This window comes from Sceloporus occidentalis, unplaced genomic scaffold (genome assembly GCF_023333645.1).
Source record: "Sceloporus occidentalis isolate IW3139 unplaced genomic scaffold, rSceOcc1.0.p SCAF_2, whole genome shotgun sequence".
Taxonomy (NCBI): domain Eukaryota; kingdom Metazoa; phylum Chordata; class Lepidosauria; order Squamata; family Phrynosomatidae; genus Sceloporus; species Sceloporus occidentalis.
Window position 1 is genome coordinate 236,195,587 of NW_028316982.1, and position 14,195 is coordinate 236,209,781.

Below are 14,195 nucleotides of genomic sequence, written 5' to 3' on the forward strand. Positions count from 1 at the left end.
TGTTAGTGTATCGGCCACCCCGTGCGCTAGCGGACTCCCTTAACGAGCTGACACAGCTGGTCGCAGAGCTGATGCTGGAGACGCCCAGGCTACTTGTCCTGGGTGATTTCAACATCTCCCTCACGGCCAGCTATGTTCCATCCGGTGCGGCTCGGGAATTCATGGATACCATGGCGGCCATGGGCCTGTCCCAGCTCATACAGGGTCCTACGCATTGTGCGGGTAATACTCTCGATTTGGTCTTCTGTTCGGAGGCGGAGAATCCGTGGGTGGAAATAGCTAATGTTTCCCCCCTGTCATGGACGGATCATTTCCTGGTAGAGGCGAAAATCAAGGTCTCTACCCAGATCCCCCCCGGGGGTGGCGGACCAGTTAGGATGGTCCACCCTCGAAGGCTGATGGAACCCAAAAGGTTCCAGGAAGCCTTAGAGGGGTCCATGGTTGGAAGCGACGGCGACTCTGTTGATGCCCTCACCGCTATCTGGAATACCGGTCTTTCAAGGGCTATATACAGTATCGCTCCTAAGCGCCCTCTCAGGCCCGCTTCCAAATGCAAGCCCTGGTATACGGAAGATCTCCGGGCAAGGAAGCGGTCACTGCGACAGCTAGAGTACCGTTGGCGGAAACACCTTTGCTTAGACGACAAGGCTCTCCTAGACCAACTGTTAGAGGACTACGGAGAGGCAATACGAGCAGCAAAGAATTTGTTCTATGGTGCTCGTATTGCGTCCGCAGAGTCGCGTCCGGCAGAGTTGTTCAGGGTGGTCAGGGAGCTAACTCAGCTCCCTCCCGCTCAGAACCAGATCCTTGAACCTACTAAGGCCTGCTGTGACTTATTTAACGACTTTTTTGCGGATAAAACCTCTCGGATAAGCGAAGGTCTGAACGCCGACATTTTAGCAGAACCTAAGGTAGAGGTGTCCGGAGCCTCCGTGGACTTTATTAAACTAGATTGGTTTGAGTCGGTAAGTACCGAGGATGTGGACAAGATCCTCGGAAGTGTTCGGAAGACAACCTGCTCTCTCGATCCCTGTCCCTCGTGGTTAGCGGCCCAGGGGGGATCGGCGGTAACAACTTTGTTACGCCAGATAGTTAATACATCTTTGAGGGATGGGCAATTTCCATCACAACTGAAATTGGCCATAGTAAAACCTATTCTAAAAAAGCCCTCCCTCGACCCCCTGGTTCATAATAATTATCGGCCTGTTTCGCTGCTACCATTTTTGGGAAAGGTGATCGAGAGAGCAGTTGCAATCCAGCTTCAGGCGGTCTTGGATGAAACGGATTATCTAGACCCATTTCAAACTGGCTTCCGGGCGGGCTACGGGGTTGAGACAGCCATGGTCGCCTTGGTCGATGATCTCCGTCTGGGCATTGACAGGGGAAGCGTGTCCCTGTTGGTGCTCTTGGACATCTCAGCGGCTTTCGATACCATAGACCATGGTATCCTTCTGGGACGCCTGGCAGAGGTGGGAATCGGGGGCACTGCGCTGCAGTGGTTCCGCTCCTACCTCTCTGGGAGGTCCCAGATGGTGCAGCTGGGAGACGTGTGCTCCGACGAGAGGCCCCTTAAAACCGGGGTCCCTCAAGGGGCCATTCTGTCTCCCATGCTATTTAACATTTACATGAAACCGCTGGGAGAGATCATCCGGAGACATGGGGCGCAGGGTTATCAGTACGCTGATGACACCCAAATCATTTTCTCTATGTCTCCGACTGATGCAGTGACTGGGGATGGGGTCTCTCCTCTCGTGGCGTGCCTGGAGTCAGTAATGGGCTGGATGAGGGAAAACCGACTCAAATTGAATCCAGAGAAAACGGAGGTACTAGTTATAGGTTCCCCTGGTCCAGGAATGGCGGTGGTTCCACCTGTCCTGAACGGGGTCACGCTCCCTGTGAAGGACTCCGTGCGCAGTCTGGGGGTGCTTCTTGACTCGTCGCTTCACCTGACTGCTCAGGTGAATGCGACGGTCAAGAGCACCTGTTATCAGCTTCGGCTGATTCGCCAGCTGCGCCCATACCTGGCCCAGAGGGACCTAGAAACTGTTGTACATGCTCTGGTAACCTCGAGATTGGATTTCTGCAATGTACTCTACATGGGGCAACCCTTATATCAAACTCGGAAGCTGCAAATGGTTCAGAACATGGCAGCCCGGCTGGTCACTGGTGCTCCCAGGACCAGCCATATAACACCGGTATTGAAAGATCTCCATTGGTTGCCTATCCGCTTCCGGGCCCAATATAAGGCGTTGGTTATTACCTATAAAGCCCTAAATGGCTTGGGTCCAGGTTACCTAAAGGACCGCCTCTCCCCGTACATTCCGCCTCGCACCCTCAGGACATCTGGGCAGCAGCTACTGAAGGTGCCTGGGGCTAGATTGTCCTCCACCACAAGGAGGACATTTTCCACTGCTGCCCCAGCCCTTTGGAATACGCTGCCCACTGAGCTCCGCTCGACTACCACCCTGGCCCAATTCAGGAAGGATTTGAAGACCTTCCTGTTCCAACAGGCATTCCCCGATTAAAAATCCTGTGGGCCTCCCTCCTCTTTCGTGGCCAAGAGGAAGGGCTTTGGGGCTTTTTTGCCTGTATTTTTTATAATTGTTTATATGTGATGTATTTTGGATTTTATTGTATGTATTGTTGTTTGAAATTTTATACTGTAAGCCGCCCTGATCGAAGGAAGGTGCGGGATATAAATAAAAACTTTATTATTATTTATTTATATTATCTGTGCTTTCCTTTTAATTACATTTGTAGATTTGCCTTTATTTACTCATTGTAGTCTATGGCTGCAACAACAATCTAGTCTTTTTTAAAAAAAATCCCCACTGAAACTAGTAAAGCTGTTCTGGAACAAATGTTGGCAAATTGGAGGCAACATCTGATTTATTAAGTTTGCACTGAAAGCTGAAAAAGCAAGACACTAGCAGTGTGAATTTAGACATATTTACTCAAAAGTAAATCCTACCATATTAAGGGCTTGCTTATAATAAGGATATACATCAGACTCACTCCAGTCTTGGTGTGATCTGTCCAGATGGCATATGGGTACATCTATAGCAAAACCATTGTTTTAAGCTGTTTATCTGGTTTAAGAGAATCCAAGGTTTACTTCAGAGTTTCCATGAAACTCTGGAGTGGCTCTAGTTCTATTGGCTGTCTGAATAGCTGGATATGGTTCAATTTGGCTTGATCCAGTTATCCAGACAGTAAATGCAGCACCATCTCCCTAACCCTGAGCTGAACAGAGTGGGGACGGGGATCGATCCTGTTTTGAGACGTTGCAGCCTTGCTGGTCAAGTAGCTCCCTGTGAGAATTTGACTGTTGCTGTAAGGGTAGTGACCTTTCATTTGAATATTTCAGCTTGTTAGAAACATAGTATGATATTATACTATTTTCTGAAATTCTGTTGCAACGTGATAAGAGACAGAATGTGATGTACTGGGATGATTTCATTTCTTCCCTGTCATCCATTAGAACATTCAGACTAATGGACATTAATAGGAGGAGGGTAATGAGACAGTCCCGTGGTGGCTTTTTCACCTTAGCTGAAGAAGCTACTTAGGGAGGAATGTGACATAATTCTTCCACAGGATCATACCACATCAGAATATATATTAGAGATCCATCTTTAAAAATTCCAGCTTAAGCTCTTTCTTCATAAGAATATTGAAGAATGAAGCCATCACTGGCTACAGGTTAGAATGGTTATATATTAGTTTCTGAGCATGTATCACTTTGTAAATCAGTTGCTGCAGACTGCAAGATGGAGGGCACAGATGCACTTGCATCCTGCTGGTGGGCTTTTCATGAGCAACTGATTGGCTACTGAGTGAACAAAATATTAGACAGACAGGTTTTTGGTTTGATCTAACTTTGGCCTGTTACAGACTGCCAAAATAAAGCTGCTTCGGGTCTCTTTGGAGGTATGCTATTTAAATGATGCATGCATCCTAAGAATCCGGAAGCTGCACCAAAGCTGCCCTCCAGTGCTTAGGAATGGAGTGTGGCTTTGGCGCAACCTCTGGACTTGTAGGACCCATGCATCATTTAAATAGCATGCCTCCAAAGAGACCCGAAGCAGCTTTATTTTGGCAGTCTGTAACAGGCCTTTGTTTTGTTTAGGAGCATTCTCCCTGGTCTGACAGCTTTCCATCCTGAGTGACTTTTCAATATGGGTTAATGATGAAATTTGAATATTCTCATTCCTTTAATCATGTATGTGCATTCTAAGTTGGTATTTGTATGTGAAACTCTGCACTATCTCTCTGTGTGCAATTTGATTGGCATTTAACAAGAAGCAAATAAAAAACCCTGGATTTACTGAAATGCTCAACTCTTAAGGTGGCACATACACTGGCTTAAGAGCTGATTCATCTTGTCAGCAATGGTTAGGATATATAAAGGCAGAAACAACTGGAGGGGTAGTCATGATGGGATGCCTTCTTTTTAAAGAACATCTAAATTGCTTTATTTTCCCTAGTTCTATAATACTTACAGAATTGATGGAGAATGACCCAGCTCACTAGCTACTGTGACATAAAACATATACTGACCTGGAAAAGGATTGGGGAGTGTGGGTAATATTTTCTCTAAGGAGTGAGAAAAACAACAAAACAAAACAATGAGCAACATGCAGTTTCCACATCCAGCAGGCAGCAGTTACAAACCTGAAGGGACTTCCAACCTGAAATTTCTTTGACTGAAAGAACAATTTTTCGACACAAAGTATCTGAGTTTGCAACACCACTTATTGTAATGAGGAGTTGGGAATGATTTGAAATAGACACAAAGCTCAATAAACAATGGAATTATAATGCCTAAATAGAAGCGTATTGTATTTCAAGGGTTCAATCCCATTAGCCAGATTGTCATATCACATCAACATCTTCATATCAAGTTTCTTAAATGTATCTTTTGCCTAGCTTAATTTGCTGTGGAATTTGTATTGTTCATATTTTGAACTAGGGATGTATAATTCTTGCATGCAATGAATAATTCCAACAGTTTTCTCCCTGCTGCATGAGAATATGATCTTCTGCACAATTTTCAATGAATATTTGCATTTTGGGGCTTTTTGCAAAACATTAATTGCAGGAAGAATATGTTTTGTTGCATAGAAAGGCTGTTGTTTTTTTAGAAAAGTAATTGGCTGTGCCAAAAGCTTTTTTTTCCCCCAGAGGAAACAGCATGGTTATATAAAATAATTGCTTTTTTTGTGCAAGAAACAACCATTCTGATTTAAAAGTTAACACTGGTCCAAAACACACTGCAGAAATGATCTAGTTTGAGATAGAACAGCCGGCGGACTCCCCCGACGAGCTGCGTTGCCACCGGGAGGTTGCGCTGACCGAGGAGACCCTGCTGGGCCTGGTACGCCCCAGCATACTTTGCTGGGGGCGTCAGGAAGCCCAGCATGCTTTGCTGGGGCCAAAAAATCATCTGATTGGCTGGCTGAGGGGCCGGGGAGGAACTTCCTGTTTTGGCTGCTCTAGGAGGCTTGGAGGACCTCTCTATGGTCCTGGTTTCCGGTCCTCCAGAGAGCTGTTTGGTCGGCTGCCCTGGAGGGGAGGAGTGTGCTCCCGGCCCCTCCCTCTTTGCAGTGGCCTATATAAGGCCTTGTTGCCTGGCGTTTGGGGCCATTTTTGCTTGGTTCCCCACCCTCCCTCCCTCGGGTTGGTGTGTTTTTTGTCACAACTGAGGGGCGGCAGCATAGGCCATGATCTGCTGAGTGGTTTCCAGGGCTATGGAGCACTGGAGAGGGAGTCCTTTGGACCCAGGTATATTGAGGGCACACATTATGGCCATTGAGGGGGCCATTACGTTATTACGTTACCCGGTGACTAGGGGCTTAAGGGATAAGAGGCAATCAGAACTTTACATAGCTGCGAGATTGCGTTCCCTAGCCCATAGGTCATCCCAAAATTGCGTTGATTGATCAACCGGGGTGGTGTTCGATTTTACAGATCATGACCTCATGCTTTGGGCCAACCCTACACTGTTTTAACGTTGAGTTAATAAAATTGTGGCCATTCCTCCAACTTTGGTGTTGTGTTTATTGTGGCGGTGCCCCTTCTAGGCAACACTTTAACAGCCCTGGCTTAGCGCAAGGGAATTCTAGGAACTGTAGTTTTGTAAGATATTCAGCCTTCTCTGTCAGAGAGCTCTTGCGCCACAGTGAACTACAATCCCCAGGATTCCCCAACATTGAGCCAGGACAAGTTAAAGAAGTCTCAAACTGGATTATTTCTGCAGTGTATTTTGGACCACTTTCTGTGCAAAAAGCACATATTCTAGTTTCCTGAATTTTCCATGAAAAAAAGCTCCAAAGAGTGAATAATCATTAAAAAAAACTGTATTTTTCCAGAGGAAAAGATGAAGATATATATTTTTTGCAGCCAAAAGTTCAATGGCAGCCAGCAAATTCTGTATACTTACTGCACTGCATGTACAGAAAGTGCTGAAAGAACAGTCCAGCCATCTCAAATAAAAATTGTGGATTTTACTGACAAATGTACAGCATTTGCATTGTATTAATTTATACACTTTTTCCCCAGAGCTATCACTCAAGTTGGCTAACAGTTTCCACAGATCATGACTAAATGGCCCCTTTGGGTACTTCCAGATGAGGCTTTGATTGTGTGCTCATGTAATGTTACTGGGATCCAGATACTACTTTCTTCCATTTGTAACCCTTCCTTAGTTCCCACAGTCTTCCAGCATTTCTCTTACCACAGAAAGTTTGTTAACAAGAAAAAGACAAAACAGTTGTACAATGTCTTTTGAGTGGTGGCACTAGTAGCCATCAAATTGGAAGCATCTTTTGTTTTCTCAGTCAAGAACAATATTGTTGTTTTTTAATGGTAGATAAACAGCATTACAGAAGGGTCAGTTGTATGAATGAGTCCCAACAGTATGTTCACATGCAATCAGCTTGATTTACCTTTTCATAACCTGAACCACATAGGTCTCAATGTCCTTACTTCACAGAACTGGAAATTGTATTAAGGCAGCTGCTGCAGCAAGGACTTCTCTATCAGAGGCTTGGCTCATATTAGACTGAGGGGGAAAGCAGACTGGCAGTATGAGCTGGCTTGGGGGTGGCGTGGGGGTGTGGTGACCACCAGCTGCCTGTCCTGACTCCATCCCCAAGCCAGAGTCATGCCACCCGCCCAACCAGATGGCGGGCAGCATGGGAACGCTCTTGTAACGTAGTGATTAGATGCCACATGGCGCAGGATTGGAGAAGAACTGTGAAAGGGGCACCTTTTTTCCAGCACAAAAAGGAGAGACATTTTGCTGCTTCTTTTTGCGCCAGAAAAATACCAGATCAGGGCTGCAACGTGTGGTTGTCATGGCCCTAATTCAGCCCTCAAAGTGGTGGTGTTAAGTCACTCTTTATAGCTGTCTATTTAGCCCCTGAGTCCTTTCAAACTAGAGGTGTTTGTATTGCACATTCCTCTTTGTGTTTATGCTATACGGTTGTACAGATGTGTCTTATCATGATGTCAGCTTTATGCAACCCATAGAACTGACATCATGCAACCCATTCAGCTACAAAGAAAATTAAATGCCTTATCTCCATTCTGTGGTTTGCAGACTGGCATCAAGCTCATCACAGGTTAAAGCAGTTCTTGACTGATCTTTCGAGGATTCAGCCAGCCAGCGAGTCATTATTTGCTTATAAGCCCCTTCAGTTACTGATGGCTTAAACAGAACATTCCATGCTATTATAGTCAGACTTGTTGGAAACTCTATAAGCCAATCAAAGTAAAATAAGGTGAAGTGCATCCTTGTGACTAATGGCAGATCTCCCTGCACTAGCTGCCTTAATGGGAGTGTTTTAAGTCACAGCAGGTATTGGACAATATTGTCTTTTTGCTTGGAAAATACACAGTTAGGCAAGAACTTTGTGTTTATGTAGCAATGGGGGCCCATTGTTAAAGGAAAACAGTCAGCTGTAGTGACAGGGTTTCCTTGTTATTTAGTGTTCTTAAATAACATAAGCCTATTACCTTTCTCTCATGCAGTTGTCAAGACAATTCTTCACAAGCAGTTTTCCAAAGTGTTCTGGCCTGAATACTGCATTGCTTTGTATGAAGTGGCAGTACCTTCTTCCTGCCTGCTGTGCAACACCTTTCTTACTCCACCCCATTACTGCCTTAATAATTTTCCTTTCTCTTGTTACTCTCTGTGATACTATAGCTCTTTGTAAAAAGTTTAAGGAAGGCATGAAACGAAAAGCAGGTTATCCACAGGTCTGCCTCACAGTCCATTCATTAAATCCCGATTGAAGACCAGTTCACATATGAGTGCTTGTAATTGTTCAAAATGACCCCAGTCTCTCTATGAGTTGAGCTACTGTCATGCATTGTGAGGATCTGAATTTTTCTCCATGCCCCTGCATATCTTCTTGTGGAAGGCATTTTTAAATGCACAATCCACTGAATGAGCTGCTCTCTTCTAACAGCTTGCCATGTGGTCACAGCTATTTTGTGGAGCCCCTTTAACACTGGTGGCTGTATAGTGTGGGCCTGAAATTTTCCACGTTAGTGTACCTGTAGATATCCTGGATGAGAAGCAATGCTCCTTTTCAAAAGTTTGTGCATGGATAGAAAAGGGAATGCATTTCATCTCTTTTAAAAATGACGATGCAGCTGTAAATCTGCAATCAAGTGTGTTTCTCATATGGCTTGGGACCAAGGTATCTGAAAAACTGTGTATCTTCCTACACAGGTCTGCCTGAGGGGTTGTCCGCACGAATCTTGCATTGTTTAGTTTAGATGCCAAGCCCTCCCTCCAGTCCATCTGCCTTGGTCCAGGCCTCGGAGGTAGAGAGGAACTGCTGGACCTCTTACCCTTTCCCTCCACCACTCCCTTCTCCTTTTGTGTCATGTCTTTTTAGATTGTAAGCCTGAGGGCAGGGAACCATCTAATTAAAAAGATTGCATGTACAGCGCTGTGTAAATTTACAGTGCTTCATAAATAAAGGTTAATAATAATAACAATGATGAGGCTGAAACCCCGTGGTGGGATCAGGCCTTTTCCTGACAGGACAGATGCTGATCATAGAGGTACAGAGCCTTTATCTCGGAGTAAAATAAACCTGGTTTTGCATAGAGTTTCTAACAAACTCTGTAGCAGAACCAGGCTGTTCTCACAGTCTCTCTGTGCCTTACCGTACCAGCATGTGAACCATCTGAGAAGCCACCAGTTGCCCTGTCTGGTGCAGAAATAGGGAACCTGGCCAGGTGGGTTCAGCCAGATACCTTGTTTCCACATCAGATGGGGTGACAGGGGGGCTTCTCAGATGGTTCACATGCTGGCAAGGTAAGAAGCAGCCCCAGGTCCTGAGGCAGTGCAGGGATGGGTATGTGAACACCTGTCCATCCCTGTGCTGACCCAGGGACTAACCCAGGTGTGCACCTAGAGGCAGGATCACATGAGTTCAGCCCATGCGATGCTGCCCTGTCTGCTCAGGCCTGAGTTTTATGATCATTGGAGGATGGCTTTGTGACAGTCCTGTCATCCCCACAGACTCATCAGATGGCATGACTCTTTCTGGAACTGAAATCTCTGTAGAATTTCTCTTAACTTTGGAAGGGTCTCAAGGACAGTAAATATCAACTTGAGAAGCAAGAAAGGCAGGAAGATCTGCATGTTGGGAAGAAATTAAGCATGAAGGATGCATATTGTTTGATGAGGTAGCCATTGGTCACTGCCACTTTTCTTTTTTAAACATCTGAAATCAAATATATTTAATTTTATACCCCAGTGCTTCTGAGTACACTGGCTTGCCTTTGTTTAATGAAAGAAAGAGACAGAAAGACCATTTGGTCACTTAAAGACAATGGCTGATAACCTGCATTGTCTGATGTAACTACAATGACAGAGCTCCATTGTCATTTTAATATCTGATAATGCCATCCCTCCCAAACCCCAGCTTTTTCAGCTTGGCAGCACCCAACTGAACAATTTCCAAGGTGCTTGAGATCAAGGCACTGTGAAATGATGTCTGAAGCATGCTGAGAAAAGACAGTCAGTGAGACACTTTGGGATCCTGCTGCAATTGCTTGTAGTAATGTGCCCCACAACCAAGAGGGCACTATAGATACCATTTCTCAATGCTGAAAATGGTTGTACCTTGGAAATCCTTCAGTTGAGGTGCTGCTGGGCTGAAAAGATGGGTTTGAGGGATCACATCCAGTCATTAATGACTGTATATATGAATCCTCAGCATTTAAGAAATCGTAAGTCCAGCATAAAAATTTGTAAACAGGCCAATGTAAGTAATTCACCAATGTGAATGTGATGCAGCCTTCACAAGAACTCCAAGAAAGTCACAGAAATTGTTTGTCAATCTTTGCTGAAGAATGAAAGTCTGGTGAAGGTGGGAAAACAGAGGCCTATCTACTTGACAAACTTCTGTTTATACTAGTGACAATTAGTGATAGTTAGGGATCTAAAAATCTCCCATTCCCTTGTTTCATTTTAGGCTGAAATTTGTATGTATGTTGGTGTGCACTTTTACTAATGTATGGTTTTTTAAAAAAATCTTCTACTGACAACAATGTTTTTCTGCACATTTTAAAAGATATAGGTTGAGTCTTCCTTATCCAAAATGCTTGAAACCAGAGGGGTTTGGGATCTTGGATTTTTTTTAAAATTTTGAATACCTGTATTTGCATATACATACATAATGACATATCATGGAGATGGGACCCAGTCTAAACATGACATTTATTTATGTTTTGTATTCATTTTAGACACATAATCTGAAGGTAATTTTATACAATATTGTTTATTAATTTTTTACATCAAACCAAGTTTGTGTACACTGACAATCAGGAAAGAAAGGCGTTGCTGTCTCAGCCACCCATGAAAAAATGTTTGGTTTTTTGGAGTATTTTGGATTTTGCAATTCCAGATAAGGGAGACTCAACCTGTATACATTTTTAGCTGTGCTATTTATTTCTGTATAATTTGATAAACTGAAACAGAAAGAAAGACTCTGTTGCTTATGGTTTCATCATGGAAAACTGAACTTAGATGTGTGAGTTTTCATAAGAAGTCCTGCAGGCTGCAAACTGGATAAATTAATTTTAATAATTAATAATTTAATTTTAATAATTTAATAATGTGAATTTCTTTTCTATCCCTAGTCATGGCTTCCCCCAAGAATCCTGGAAATTGTTGTCTGGCAAAACTACTGAGCACTAGCTCTAGACTAAGGCTTTTTGAAATACCTAGTGAATTTAAAAATCAAGTGCCAAAAGTGCTTTCTGGACTAGCCAGGATATTCTGGGGGCAGTTCAGAGTATCCTGGTCCTGGAGCTGCCCTGAACTCTCCCTATTACCCTAGCTATCTGTCACCTGCTGCAATTGCCACAGAACCCAAGTTGCTCGCTCCTGAGGTCAAAGCAAGGCACCCAGCATTGATCACATGGCTGGGCACCTTGTTCTAACCTCAGAGCAAGTGACCCACAGCAGCAGTGGACAGTAGGCAGCACAATGGAATGCCCAGCTCCGGATCTTCTAGTAAGATCTGGAGTAACTGGGGACTTTTAACAATCTGCAGTAAGAGTGTTATAACCCTAGTTTAGTGCTGAATGGCGCAGATATCATCTGGACTGTTTGTGTCAGACTTGGGGATTGGGCCCTGCATTGTTCAGTCTTTCTGCTGATAGGATGGGGGTGGGGAGGCCAGTTTATTTGGCCTGTGCAGACAGGACCAAAATTATCCTACTTGTGCACTTGGGTTTAGAGTGAACCAGGGAGATAAATGTTCATAAATGTACATTTCAATTTTTTCATTTTATGTTTGGCAGGGCAACATGAAGTCTTATTTTTAAAATTAGGTGGAAAACCCTTCTAACATTAAAAAGGTAAAGGTTTCCCCTTTGACAAGGTTGCCAAGTTGTGTCTGATTGTAGAGGGTGGTGGACATATTCGTTATTAAGCCGAGGGAGCCAGTGTTGTCGAAGACAACTTCCACAGTCATATGGCCAGCATTACTGAACAGAACTCTCTAACTTTCCCATTGAAGTGAATCATAGGCCTGTTACAGACAGCCAAAATAAAGCTGCTTCGAGTCACAGTGGAGGTATGGTGTTTCAATGGTGCATGCGTCCTAAGAGTCCAGAAGTCGCACCAAAGCCACGCTCCAGCCCTAAGGACTGGAGTGTGGCTTTGGTGTGGCTTCTGGACTCTTAGGACGCATGCATCATCGAAACACCATACCTCCACTGTGACTCGAAGCAGCTTTATTTTGGCTGTCTGTAACAGGCCATAGAATCATAGAGTTGGAAGAGACCACAAGGGCCATCCAGTTCACCCCCAGCCATAAATAGGTGGTACCTATTTATCTAGTTGCACTTTTACATGCCTTTGAACTGTTAGGTTGGCAGAAGCTAGGACTAGTGATGGAAGCTCACTTTGTCATGCAGCACTTGGGTCTTGAACTGCTAACTTGCTGACCTTGCGATCGTCAGAGTCGAGATCTTAACCACTGAGCCACTGTGTTCCTGTGTAATATGAGTGGTCTCAATAGAGTTTTTATATATTTCTCTTTTCAATGCAAACCATTCTTTTTCCGGTCTTGAATCACTTTTTCTTTTCACAGAACTAAGATTCTTAGACCACCCTGGCAAGAGGAGAACTAGGATTAAACCCACTTGAAACATCTAAAGACGATGCAGCCTGCTTCTACCTCTGCTCACTTTATGCAGCTGTATTACCTGCAGAGTCCTGCTTTGAGATGATTTGTTTCATCAGAATAATTTAGTTTAAAAGGGGAAGCAATATTTGGGGCATAAATCTTATATACTTTCATGTATTCTGAGGAAACTTAAAAAGATTGTTTTCCCCAGTGTATGTACTCTCATTCTCCAATTTCTCTCTTTCCAATTTTTTGGGGAAAGATATGCTCACTAAATCCTTCCTCCATCCACCAATTGTCTGCTGGGTTGCTGTTGCTGTATCTGTTCAGGGACTAAATATAAGGACCCCATTTTATTTCTGTGTTTTCCAAAACTCTTTCCATTGTTATCATTGAAAGGAACCAAATTTGATAAATGAATTGACCACTGAGTCATCAACCAATTGATAGAATTATATCCATCACTGTACCTATCGGGAGTCAATGTCTCTCCAAGAAACAAGAAGCTGTCAAACGCACATGCTCTCTATCATGTTGTGTTTATAGGAGCTACCTTTGATGTGTTGATCACTATATTCTGTGGTGATGATAGCACTTGAGTCTTTCTGATCAATTTCAGTATATTGTCCTCCTGCAGTTTATTATTGTTTGTTGCCGTAAGGTCAATTTCTTTTTTCCTTCACTACCTAGCTTTATTTCATTTCCTAGGAGGGCTCCTCCTGTTCCTGAAAGGCCAAAGAAATGATAGGTATAAATCTCCACTGAGAACATATAGAACAGATATTTTCCTCTCCTTTGGGTCCAGTCTCCTACTTATCAAAGTGTCTTTTGTTTGTAGTGGCGCTGCCTATCAGTCTCATCCCTAATAGTTGGATGAGTGACACAAATTATTCATTGTACTCTTTTTCCAGGCTGTATTTTCAAATAATTTTTAGAATCCATAAAGCCAGAGATGGGCAAAGCCTCACCCTGGTGCTGCATTTTGGCTTGAAAGACTGCTTTTGTAGTCCTTGATTCTTCTAGAAAAAAGGAGTGAGTTGTCTGCCCTGAAAAAGGCAGTTAACCTCTTAAATGGCTGTAGCCTCCCCCTGTACTTTAACATTAAAAAAATTACCAATTTTGCAAAACCACAAACTGATTTCTGGTTACCTCTGGATTCTTTTCTTCCTGTTTTATATAATTTTATTTTTGGCAGCCTGCATAGCCCATAGTGGGTCACTTAGGCAGAGAATTGCCCCAGGTCCCACTGTAGTTTCCCACAACTGCCATAAGCCTACCTGCTCCTTCTCTTTGTGATGGGCAAAGCCACAAACACTCCACTGTCTCTTTATTCTGTAGGTTGAATTTTAGCTTCTGTCATTTTTTTCAGTCAGTACAGAACCTTCTGGCATTGGCATTCCATCTGACTCTCAAAAGGGAAGGTATATTTGAACAAATTTGTTCTCTGTTAAAGAGCATGAAAAGTCTTTCCCTGATGCTCCTATCTCTTTGATTCCCAAAAAAGAAAACCACTCAGAAAGGGAGGGCTGTATC

General features: G+C 43.7%; 1 protein-coding gene across 2 annotated transcripts in view; it reads right to left on the minus strand.

The window, feature by feature from the left end:
- The window catches only part of LSAMP (limbic system associated membrane protein), a 644,842-nt gene that overhangs the window by 43,928 nt on the left and 586,719 nt on the right, over positions 1–14,195 (minus strand). The window contains exon 7 of one of the 2 annotated variants that reach the window (XM_089512480.1): positions 4,561–4,596. The exons of the other annotated variant lie outside the window; for it this stretch is intronic. Within the exon in view, the coding sequence (XP_089368606.1) occupies positions 4,561–4,596 (36 nt within the window). The remainder of the gene's footprint in view (positions 1–4,560; positions 4,597–14,195) is intronic. 2 annotated transcript variants of the gene reach the window in all.